Source organism: Montipora capricornis, chromosome 2 (assembly GCF_036669925.1).
Source record: "Montipora capricornis isolate CH-2021 chromosome 2, ASM3666992v2, whole genome shotgun sequence".
NCBI classification, from domain to species: domain Eukaryota; kingdom Metazoa; phylum Cnidaria; class Anthozoa; order Scleractinia; family Acroporidae; genus Montipora; species Montipora capricornis.
The window spans coordinates 54,054,775-54,067,274 of NC_090884.1; the positions used below are offsets into that span (position 1 = coordinate 54,054,775).

The following is a 12,500-nucleotide window of genomic DNA, read 5'->3' on the forward strand; positions in this document are numbered from 1 at the left end:
CTCGGAACAAATCTCGTTGCTGCTCTGGTTGGTCATCCTTATGAAGCCTGGCTAACTGACGAGATTTCCAAACTCGAATGGTGTGATCATCACTGGCACTTACTAACATTTGTTGGTTTGCAGGACTAAACGCAACACAGTTTACAACATTAACGTGACCCTTTAATGTTGCTAGCTTGGATCCTCCACATCTGTGCCAAACATGTGCATGATGATCTTCTGCTCCACTGAAAAAAACAAGATTAACAAACATGAACAAGGCAGTTCCCTAAAGTGAAATGTCAAAGATTTTTTTGTCGTTGTACAAGGGATTTGCCCAAGGAAACATCTTTAACACTCTCCAAGCTAAATGCCTTGATTCTAAGAGGCTAACATTGCAAAATATGAACTGCTAGATCATGTAAATTACATGCAGGGGCATCCTGGCAAATTTTATGCATCATAATAGGCAAAAAACTTACAATTTTAATTGTAAGTTTAATTAGCGTTTAAAAACGCTAATTAAACTTTTTAAAAATTTTTGCTTTGGTTTTTCTGCTCTTAGGTGTAAGTACGTAGTTGCCAAAGAGACTTTAATTGAAATCTGATAATAGACTATTTGATTGTGCTACGCTTGTCTCATCAGAATCAAGTAATTTATAGCTCTGGGACAGTTGATTAACAATGGATAGCGCTATCTGCTGGATAAATCACTATCCAGTGGATAAGTCATAGCAATCCAATTGTGCTATCCAAAAGATAGTGATTTATCTGGTGGATAGCGTTATCCACCTTTTGAACAACTGGGGCCTGGTGTTGTGTGTATGTTGCATGCATTATAGGGTTACATACATGTGCATACTTAATTGACCACTCCCCATAGGGGCTTTTCAGGGCAAATGAAACAGAATCACGACAGAGCATTCAACAACAACTAGTAAGACTCCCAACTGGCTGGAGGCAAACCAGTTGGCTATTTACAAGTGTAGCCGAGAAGATGAACCAGGGACCACCAGGAACAAATTCAACTAGTGGTCATAACGTGTCTTGAACCTGGGATCCCCAGATCTCAAGGCATGCGCGCTAACTACAACATTTACACAATGCAAAAAGCCGTATGTACAACCCCTTATGTAAATAGTTGCATACTTCTTTACATTTCTGTTAGGGTGACAAATGATTTGAAGGGAGTCAGGGTGCAGTCAGGGTCCCACCTCTGTGACCTGGGTTCAACTCTGGCTCGGGTCGTATGTGGGCTGAGTTTCAGTCTATCTCAATCTGACTCCGAGGGTTTTTCTCTGGGTACTCCAGTTTTCCTCCCTCCTCAAAATCAACTCCCGGCCTATTCCATCAGACTGTGGTGCTGTGCTCCGAGGTCATACATGGGTCGTGTTCAGGAGCGGAGCGCCTAGCCAGCAGCACAGCTCCTTCGGCTCGAACTCGTTGAGTGCGCCCTTAATAATTCAGTCTCCGACTGCAAGAAGGGCGATTAGCAGGTCAGATATTATATTACAATGTATTATTAGTTGCACAATATCAACAACTCATTCATTCCACTGTATTTACTTATACACTGTAAGTAAGAATAAGTAGAGCTCCTTCCTTTCTTCAATTTACCTTGCAACTAGCCTGTCTGCAACACTGAGAAAGATAAAAAAGCATACATCATTCCCTGTGAATGCTTGATGCCCAAAATGAACATTGACCATTTCATATGTAGATAAACTGTAAACCTGCATGGTGATATCATTGGAAATATCGGGGGGACTGTCCTGAGAACACAACTCAGCTTTAGGCTTCTCATCTTGCCACTGCCAGCGACGACAATTAACATAAAGGTACTGTTGGTCTAGTGACAACTTCATCCCATTTATGTGCCCATTGGTTTCAATGCAATGTTCCTCCAAAGTTTGCCATAAATCTTGGTCAATTCCAAAATTATCTGTGAATGTTTTGCGCTGAATCCACCTGAGCATAATCTGATGAGGAACATAATTCAGAGTGCCATGTGTAAAGATCAGACAAAACTTATCATTCTCTTGTGATCCTAATGGCTTTGCAACAAGAAGAGTTCTCACAGAGCTACAATTGTAATCAATGACCTGTGCCAGTGTTATTTGATAATCAGGTTTGTCAACATAGTTCAAGCACAGTTCAGAAACTGAAGTGTGATTAGCACCAGATGGTGCAAATTCAAACTTTCCCGATATGTAACTTCTCTCAGTCAACCATGCTCCATAAACATCATATGGTACGCTTTCAACTTCATGAATCAGCTGCACACCAAGTGTATTTTCTTTCTCAATTTTAAATATGATAATTTCACCTAAAAAAACAAAAAAAACAAAACAAAAAACGTGTTCATTACTTTAAAGTGGACCCCAACTCAATTTTCTTTTTCGTCTACAATATTAATTAATTAATTAATTAATTAATTAATTAATGTGCCCACCAAAAGCAAACATGTTTTACCATTCTTACCTCAAATTTCTGCTTTTTACCTGCTGGGAAAGACACATAAAGTTATCAAAACTAGCATTAATTTGGACCCACAACAGTGATGTGAGCTCTAGGCATGGGTCCATTCTCAATTTTATGTCACAAACTGCTTTGCAATGCAAAATTTTTTGAAAACTGGCACGCAAAGCAGATTGTGACTTTAAGAAAATTAATGGAGAATAGACACATGCCTCTGGTTCTGCCAAGTTTGCGTGGCTTGCACTGCACAGAAAAAGCGAAATTCTGACTAACAATGGTGAGATACATGTATGTTTGCTTTGAATGGGAAGATTTATATTAGGAACAAAAGACAATTTGAGTTTTAGGTGCACTTTAACCCTTTGACACGGGTCACACCTAAACCGGCCTCAACCAGCCAGACTTAGTATCTTACTCTGTCTAACGCCAGACGATTTTACTCGTTAGTGGGGAACCCCCAGGAGTCAATGGATTAACTGTACCTGAACAGAAGAGCTTCTTTTCAGGAACATTTGATGCTAATTACATGTATGTAACTATACCGTATTTACTCAAACAAGCGCCGCCCCGGAATAAGCCCTGCGGTCCCAATGACACATTTATTCGAGAAATCTCGTCAGATTAAAAAATATATATACTAAATTGCAACTCTAACACAGCATGGGGAATTTCTTCGCATCAAAACCGATGTTCTTCAGTTCAAAGTGATTGTATTTCACTGCTAGTCCATTAGGTAAAATGCCGTAAGAGTAAAATGGTGACTATCAAATGATGCTTCTGTTAAATAAACGCCACCCTAAAATAAGCGCCTCCCTCAAATAAGTGCCACACTCGAGGCACGAAAAATTAAATAAGCGTCGCTGCGCTTATTCGAGCAGATACAGTACAGTGAATAAAGGTCATTCAAGTGTGTTGCAAATGGGGTGGCAGGAGCACTAACCATTATAACTTGCAACTCTTTTCCTTGGAACAAAGATGGGGATTTTAGGACACCATTTTTATGCCCAAATAAGGACAAAAATAACCTCGAAGCTGCACGTGCTCGAAAATGCGCGAGCTACTTTACATCCAAATAAGGAATTTTTTTAAACTCAAAATACCCCAGCTCTGAACCACAGTTAAACGCTTCAAGGTCACAAGCTTCTGCTTGCGTGGTATAGTCTCTCATCACCACCAAAAATACAAGAAATTGAAATGCAGATACAAATAAAACACAGCTGGCTTTGTATAGGTTTGTGACATGTCTCAACAGACATGGAGTCGATTCACAGCCACCGTCATAACTGGAAAACATTAAGGTGGTTCTGAATCCACTTCAGATAATTTTCTTTAACATTCCAGAACTTTATTTTTAGCCTGCTAATCAGTTTATGCAATCCTCATTGGCGGGTCAGTGAGTTTGTTTTTGAGATATGACCATTTAAAGACAAAAAAGAGGGTGCTTCTGGATGGTTCTTTTGTTGCCATGGTGACCTATGACATCACATCACCAGCACTGAGTGCATCTTGTTGAGCAATTATGATTGGCATTTCATATGGCAGCATAACATTGCTGTTACATGAAAAAGTGTTATAGAGCGGTCAGCGTAAAACACAGACTGCAGAGTTCAAACCGGGGGTAAATATGTAGACTGAGGTTATAATTTAACTGTTAAAAAAGCTCACACCCATTATAAATGCTAACAGTTAAGCTAAATATTGTTTTAGGCCTAATTAGGCCTAAGGTTAGCATTTCTAAGGGGTTTAGGCTTTTTCAACAGTTACGTTATAACCTCAGTCTGCATTTTACCCCTGGTCTGCAGTCTGCAGTCTGCGTTTTACACTGACCAGTTATAGAGTAGATCTTTGTAATAAAAAGTTCCCTCTAAATTGCTGAAACTGGTTTGAGCCACCTTAAAATGAAATGGTGCAAGAGGACAACCCTCCTTCTCCCATCTTGGTGTGTCTGTCTAGCGTAGATTTGATGACTTCTATAACAGAAAAATGTATATTAATTGGCTAAGCACTGAAAATGACTTGAGCTTACCCATAAAATTTATCCCTCTTACTTTTTTTGTTCCAGATACGAGAAGCAAAGTGTCATTTGAATTAAACTCTGTCAATTGAACATAGTCCCAGTTGTGATGCTCGGCGAAGTTTATTTTACATGTATCTTTTGAATTAAAACGACAATCATCACTAATAAGCCAGAGAATGACACTGCAATCCTTTGAACTCGAAGCCATAAGTTGGCCATCGTGTGAAAAAGCGACGTGCAACACTTCATCCGTGTGCATTTTGAGGACTTGGCTTTCAATCAATGGTGTGTTAAGATGAATCCATTTAAATTCTTCAAGCCAAGTAGGAGCTCTTAAAAGACCTAAGATGTCTTGCACTCCAATGTCGGAATGACTTTGAAGAAGATGTTTCCAGAGCAATTCGTCTCTGGACACACGGTACCAATTTCGACATACTTCGCTGCCGTGTATAATGTCCTTCGGGGAAAGAAGGCCAAAGATGCGAAGAAGCAAACTGTCCGGTAGATTAGCCCAAAGGTTAAACGAGGATGCAGATTGTGACAAAGACATCATCTGCTCGATAACATGTCTATTTATAAATTTTCTACAAAAATATTTGGGTGTGATTTTATGATGAATCAGCCATGTTTGGTTCCCAAGCTTCCATCATCTGTTTCCAGGCTCCGCTCTTCTAAAAAGGGAACGGTTTTTCACATCCGCCATTGCGAAGCAGTTCCAGAATTCGTGAGAGATTCTCTACTTGTGCGCCTATTTCAGGGTTGTTCCCTGAGTCATATCATCGTTGAAGACACCGTCGCGCTTCTGGAGTAGTCGGGGGTTAAAAAAATGATGAAGATATCGGTGAAGACTCTAGATTCACAGACCAAAAACTTCACAATTCCTGGGACGGTAAGGATCTGTTTAAGAAGTGTTTTCACTTTGTGTGCAATGTGGTGACCTCAAAATAGCTTTCATTGGTTACGTGAAATCTTGAGTTCTTCAAGCAGTGAGTTTCACTTTGGATGTTTATCGCAAGCTTCGTTTACCGGCAAGCTTACTTGACTGCGTTAATTAAGTTACGCAATGGCTCATATATATTTTTCCTCTGCTAGCTGGCTGTGTTGCAGACAGTTACAGTTGTTTTATGTTCGAAAGTAGGTGAGAGGAAGTACAAGGTATCCGTCATTCTTCGTCTTCGCAAAAACTCAATCGCGGTGTTGTCTTCACGGTAGCGGCAAGTGTCAACACAATCGTTTTGAATACCCAGCTTCCGCCTTGATAATGCATTTTGGGCGAGTTAATTTTTCTTTTGTTTCTCTTTGCAGATTACAGTGAAGGGATTTAAACAACACATTGCATCAGAAGTTGTAAGTAGTGCGTGCAAATTGCAATTTATGCCTACTACCTTTAATGTTATATAAAACAACATCGAAATGGGTGGCTTGCTGTACCTATCTCGAAGGACTTGGCGACGAATAAAGAAACTAATGCGAGATCTGTTGTTTTTGCCCACCAATCTGGCAGCGATGATACAGACTAGGAACCACCAACATATTATAGCAAAGATGTTGTTGAACTAAAAAAAATCACCAATCAGACAGTTGATATTAAAATAATAATTATTATCTGCTAATAAAAGTAAAGGCGACTTGTGGGGTTTAGGTGGCTGTCATTTTAGGACATCACCGCCATGTTGGTGGACGAAAACAAAAGATCTCTTATTAGCTCCTTTTGTTCGTCCACCAGCAATTGTAAATTGTATCATTGTTATCTGTGTCTCTACAGACTGGTTGCAAACCGCCTAAAAATTATAATACTTACTGAGTCTTTAAGCCAGCACTTGAGAAAATCCCCGTCCAGTCGTCCGGGACAAGTAGATATCACCCTCGGAGCTGGGAAATTGAAGTTAAAACTCTTTTCTTCACGATAATAAATCGGGAATGTTTGACAATAAAATTTGAGGAGCTGAAGCTTAGTCATCAGAGATATGAATTAACTTAATTACGTCTTATTTATCTTGTCCATGAAAGTTAGCCATTTGCAGACTTCAGGCCATACAGACTTCAGGCCATACAGACTTAACAGGCCATACTGCCTCCGTTCAGGCGAACGTGTTCCAGTGCGCTTTGTCCCTAAGACAAAGCGGTTTGCAGATTTCTGCACCATTAAGTATCAAGATCAGTTGTGCTTTTAATCATATTTATATAATTATCTATTTGACTGTCTTTGTATTGTATGTCTGTTATTGTCACTGACCATCCTTGTAATTCAGCCTTTAGGCTGCGAGAGGGATATCAATAAACTATTCTTATTATTATTATTATTATTATTATTATTACTTCATACCTTGAGATATTCTCCTGTATGGAAAATCCACTACCTTCAAAGGATAAATTAAACTCCAAGATAAAAGTAGGCTGTGAAACATGCATAGTTTCCTACCACGTGTATGTGACCTTTATTTACCACGATCAAATTTCCTTCTCAACTTTTTGTATGGTTTGCAAAAGATAAGCTGCTCTACCTAAGAGAAAAGTAAGAGGCAAATTGATGTTAAGTGCCCTAGCAAAATGTTAATAATAATAATAATAATTATTATTATTATTATTATTATTATTATTATTATAATTACAATTGAAAAAAAAAACCTTCCATCAAACTAATAAAAAGTTTGTCAAAGAAAATTATCTGAATCCATATGCTGTTGTCAGCTGGCTTTAATCCGCAGGAAATGGATTTACATGTATATAGATAAGTAAGAGAAATTGAAGATAACCAAATAAATGATATGAATTTGAACATTGAGGATTCCAAAACTGAAGAATTGATTTAATTGCATTTTCCGCACAAGGCATCGAGCATTTAATTCAAAGAAACATGTGAACATTCAAATTAGGTGTATTTTGTTGTGCAATGTACATGCATACCGAAAGAGTAGTGAAAAGAAATCCCCAAAAAGTGCTTAAGAAACCATGCAAGGAAGACCCTATCACAGGGGCTGCGGAGAGAGAGGAGCTGGAGCTGGGTTGGGTTTGCTGACAGGCTTGAAATAAGCGAAAAAGTCCAGTCACAATTTTGCGATAAGATATGAAAATGTAATCGCAATTTCGCAACATTTAGTCGCAAAGATCGTCACAGTGTAGCAATACAAAATATGAGCCCACAATACTTGTGTTGAAAGAAACCGCTGAAAATGGTGAATGATATCGAAGGAATGGAGTTGTGCACGTAACATCGCAGCGAAATTACGCTACAATTGCGCTATCTTCAGATTGAAAGAAAACTCAAGGCGAGAAACAAAATAATTTTGTGATTTCTTCATTTATCTTAGTAAAAAGAGCAGCAAAGTGGCAACTGCTAACCCTTTTGTTTCGAAAGAGTGAAGACGAAAACAAGTCGCAAATTTGCGACTTCTCCAGATATTTTAGTCGCAAATGCGACTGTATTGGTCGCAATTTCAAGCCCTGCCCCTCACTTTCAAACCTACTCCACGGCCCCTGTATCATCAATTAATTAAGCTAAAAAAATGTAAATTACATATTGCTGTACTTCACTTGAAAATTTAATAACTTTGGATCTAAAACAAGTCACCAAAGAGACAGATCTAATTCCACTTGAAATTATTTTGGTTTCATTGTTTGTACAAAATTAATAAGTCCTTGCTTGAAGAGGCACAACATCTAAGAAGATCACACTCTTCACAGAATATCCCCTGGTTCCAAGAAGATGATTTCACATCTAAATGCAGCAATTCACTTGTAACCGGTTGAGAGAATGTGAAACTGAAGTCTGTAATCTTTTAGCATCAATGGCTGGTGGGAATGGCTGCTTTATTCAAGCAGATCCTCATGTACACGAGTAAATGTATTTATTGTTGTTTTAGTATACATGTACATCTAAATAATTACAAATGACTTGTCCAGATGATTACAATATTCTTACAGTTTTACAACAAACCATTTTTCTCTTTTAATTAGTTGCTTGGGCCTGAAAAGTAATAATATTTGCTAGTCATGTCCAAATTAACCAATCAGATCACATTGTTTACTTTTGTGATACAGGTATATCAGAATGTTAACATTCCCACCAGAGACCCATTGCTAAATAACACATTATTATTGTAGCCAGGGAAATTTTGAATTAAAGGTGCTACATGTACAGAGGTTCACATAATGCATAAGCCTCTTTTTTCTATCAGTAATGGAAAAAGTGCTACCCAGAGGAGAGAGAATTATTCAGACTGATAATAAATTTATTTTTTCTTTGCTGTCATTTTTCTGGCTGGATAGTGATTATAACAATTATTATGTATGTACATTGGATAGCATCATCACATTTTTCAACAAGGCTGCCCAGAATAACATTGAAATCCTGTTTAGGTTCTTCAAGGGTTTTACAGTGTACAGCGCTATTGTAGTGTGACTCTTATAATGGTAATGTCCAGAGGAAAAGATTATGATAATCATGGTGAAATATTCAGAAGTCAGTGAACAAACAAAAGGAGCAAATGCACATGTATTATTAAATACGTTGCCTGCAGCTATTTCCATTGATACATGTACAATAGCAGTCATGATACAAAAACCCATGACAAAAATATTTATTTTGTTTTGAATAAATTATGAAGAGCATATGCATGAGTATACTCGTATTTTTCTCTTTTACTAATTTGACTAATTAGTTTAATAATTTTTGGCTTCTATAGCGCTGCTTGCACTAAAATCCAGTAGCGCTTTACAGTCATTACAATAGTGGTAATAATGATAACAATAAACTTAATAACCACAGCCTAACAACTTATAATTAAATTTAAAATTAATAATTTAAATTACAATCCATACATGTATATGCATATGATATTACAATTTGTATGCAATTTTAAAAAGATAAGTTTAAGCCTTAGATGTGAAAGTATCAAGAGATGTAAATGTACATGAGTTTCTTGCATTGTCGTGCAGGGCATTCCATAGTTTTGGGGCTATGCAAGAGAAAGCCCTGCAGCCATGTACATGTAGGTCATAAGATAGCACGTGAGCTGTTACAAGAAGCTTCTTACTACATGTAGCTGAACGTAGAGTCCATTGTGGTACATAGGGGATTAAATGTTCCTTTACATACTAAATAGATTGGTGCCACGTCATACAATGATTTACATGTAAAAGCAGAATTTTGAATTCAATCCTTATGGCTACAGGGATCCAGTGTAGTTTTTCTAATACAAGTGTAATACGCTCATATTTATGTGTACCTGTTAACAAGCAAGCATTATTTTGTACATATCGGAGTGTTGCGCAGGTTTTAAAATACATTTAAGCATGGCCAGCACTTGAAAAAAAAACCCTTTCCAGATGTCTAAGACAATAGATTTATCTCTCAGGCAAACTCCCACTGGGTCATCGACTTCAATTTCCCAATGGGCAAGTGCGGCTTTATATCTTTTTTCAAGGCCTATGGCCTGTTGATACACTGTTCTTTTAAGTAATGTTGTTAGTAAATTATAATGACCATAATTATTGTTGAGCGATAAGGTAAAGATCGATATGTTAACTAACTTTCAGAATATCCCTGCTGATAAACAAAGGCTTATTTTTAAAGGCAAGGTCTTGCAGGATGAGAAGTTGCTCTCTGATTATGGTATGTACATATTTGTCCTTTTTATGGCATGGGACTGTCACTAAAATGAGATTAGTGCAGTTTTGTTTTTGTCTTTCAACACTTCTCGCAATCTAAGCCCCAAATTTAGAAAGAAATTTGGAGCTACTTCATTTGAAAAACATGGGATAAAACAATACTCATTACATGCATTCAAGTGCAAATAAGTGACTAGGGATTTTAGAGATGCTGCAGCAATTCAGAAATTTCAAGTACAGTAGTGGATCAGGAAGCTACACAATTGCTTGAATGTGAAAAGATTTTGGAGTGAATCAATAATAAAAAGTTTTCTTGTCTCAAATGTCTGGGGGTGCCTCTGAATTACAGCAGTTGTAATAACTACATTTATTATTCCACTATTATGCCATTTTACCATATTTGGTCAAGAGAACACGCAAAATATGAGACGGTAATACACTGTAGTGTCCCAGTTTGATCGGTTTAGAACAGAGCAAATACGGGCGGAACGGCAGTTTTTCAATGAAAGAAATTGTTTTCAACGCGATACAAAGCCTGAGAATTTAGCTTGTCATCACTTGTCTCTCGTCATTTCGTTTACACAATGAAATAAAGGACATTTGGCTGGCTTTCTGTGCTGTTCACATCGTTCGCAAGCATCCTGAAGGACAAATGATGCATTTTTTTAGAAACACTCCTACCAGATAAAATTGAATCAAAATAACACCTTTTTGTAGTGGAATAATAAATCTCTTATTCAATGGTTTAACACATAATACTTCCAGACATTTTTGCTCATTGCCTGTACTACGCAAAATATCTGCGCATATTATATGTTAAACCATCAAATAAGATGTATGTATTACTGGTTATTGAGAATGAAATTTTGGTTGAGATGATGGAGATGATGACAACAATGACAATTGATCTCACATGTACCCACCTTACCAGCTGCTCCTCGGCTAAATCATTTCAAATTTGTGATAATTTATAAACACTTCCTTGGTAAGTCTTAGCTTATTGCTTTTCATTTGTGGATTTTTACCCAACAGGAGCTGATGGTTGTGTGATTCATCTTGTTGAAAGGAGACCTCAGACTGCTGGTGCAAGCTCTCAAGGTACACGTGCACGTCTTGCACCCGAATATGCTTGCAACTAAATTTGTTTGCATGTTCTTCACAGCAAACTTTACATGTCCATTCTAACTAAAGGAAGTGAGGGATCTCTCTCTTGCCAACTTCCAGGCATTATTGCTTGTGGGCCCTTGTTTCTTCATGGGTGATGAGCTCATCTCTCGAGCACCTTATAATTAGAGGGATGTCTTCTCTGTAGTGGAAATCCAGCTCTTTGGTGTCTAATTTGGAACTTGTAACATAAATTTGCAATCTTTTAATCATGCAAAAATAGACCAAATGGGCCAACTCAATGTTGTACCTAATTCAAACCCTTTGGGAATAATTGCGTTTTGTTCCGGGAATTTCCATATCATTTCAATGCGAATGCTACATTATGATGCAAATACAATACATAAAGAATCTTAACCCTTTGAGATTTGAATTGGGTACAACATTTGAGCCGATTTGGTCTAGGGTTAGAACTGCCAATTTTGAAAGGATCTACGTGAATTTAAAGAACAGTTTATGCATTTACATGTTTGCATTCTTCCCTTTAACTGTTACGGTATTAATTTCACTTGTAATGAAACATGCACTTGCCTAATGGGCAAAAATTGCTATGAAGAAAAACACAGGAAGCTACATGACAGGCAAAAGGATAACTTCAGTTGTCCTACATGTATTTTGCCATCTATTACATACAACTGTATGTCAATTACTAACTAAAAGTTACCTAACACATTTCAATTGTGCATATGCAATGTACTTATAAGAGAATGATGCATGGATGCTTTTAGTGAAAGCGTACTTGCAAGTGTTTGTCAAAAAAAAAAAAACCATGTACACTGTAGGTGACATTTCACCTTTTTATATAATCCAAGTGGCAGTTTGCACATTCCTTTTTTCTTGTGTGGCTGCCTTTTGTGTTTGCTTGATCATTGATCCTTTTTGCGCTTAACTTATAACTTTAGATTGCTTAAAATAACCGAAATATTAATCTTTGTTTTAATTTCTTTTAGATGGCGCTAGCAATAGTTCTTCCACCACTACTGGACCTTCTCCAGGCGGAGGCGTTGGACCTAATATTGTAATGGGAGCTTTCTCCATGCCAGTGGATGTCGTAGGTGCTACTCAGGTGAGTTAAATATAAGAGAAATGCCACAAAAGGTATAACTATACAAAAGAGAGATTGAAGTGATCCTCACAGTTCGCTGGACAATATTAATTTAAACAATTATCTGCAATAGACACCTGAAAATTTTCAGGTGTCTTCAATGGGACTAAAACCCATGACCTCAGTGTTGCCAGTGCAATTCTCTAC

The 12,500-nt window shown here is 37.5% G+C and overlaps 2 protein-coding genes across 2 annotated transcripts in view; one reads left to right on the forward strand and one right to left on the reverse strand.

Annotated features, from left to right (window-relative positions):
- LOC138027133 (F-box/WD repeat-containing protein 5-like) overlaps positions 1-5,100 on the reverse strand; it is a 5,465-nt gene extending 365 nt beyond the window's left edge. Inside the window, exons 1-3 of the mRNA XM_068874643.1 lie at positions 4,484-5,100; positions 1,597-2,305; positions 1-227 (exon numbers count right to left, since the gene is read on the reverse strand). The exon at positions 1-227 is cut by the window's left edge and continues 365 nt beyond it. Coding sequence (XP_068730744.1) covers positions 1-227; positions 1,597-2,305; positions 4,484-5,027 — 1,480 coding nt within the window. The 5' untranslated portion in view covers positions 5,028-5,100. The remainder of the gene's footprint in view (positions 228-1,596; positions 2,306-4,483) is intronic.
- A 53-nt stretch (positions 5,101-5,153) lies between these two features.
- Positions 5,154-12,500, forward strand: part of LOC138027617 (large proline-rich protein BAG6-like) — a 35,861-nt gene continuing 28,514 nt past the window's right edge. Inside the window, exons 1-5 of the mRNA XM_068875173.1 lie at positions 5,154-5,363; positions 5,780-5,821; positions 10,013-10,088; positions 11,117-11,182; positions 12,199-12,314. Of these exons, the coding sequence (XP_068731274.1) occupies positions 5,301-5,363; positions 5,780-5,821; positions 10,013-10,088; positions 11,117-11,182; positions 12,199-12,314 (363 nt within the window). The 5' untranslated portion in view covers positions 5,154-5,300. The remainder of the gene's footprint in view (positions 5,364-5,779; positions 5,822-10,012; positions 10,089-11,116; positions 11,183-12,198; positions 12,315-12,500) is intronic.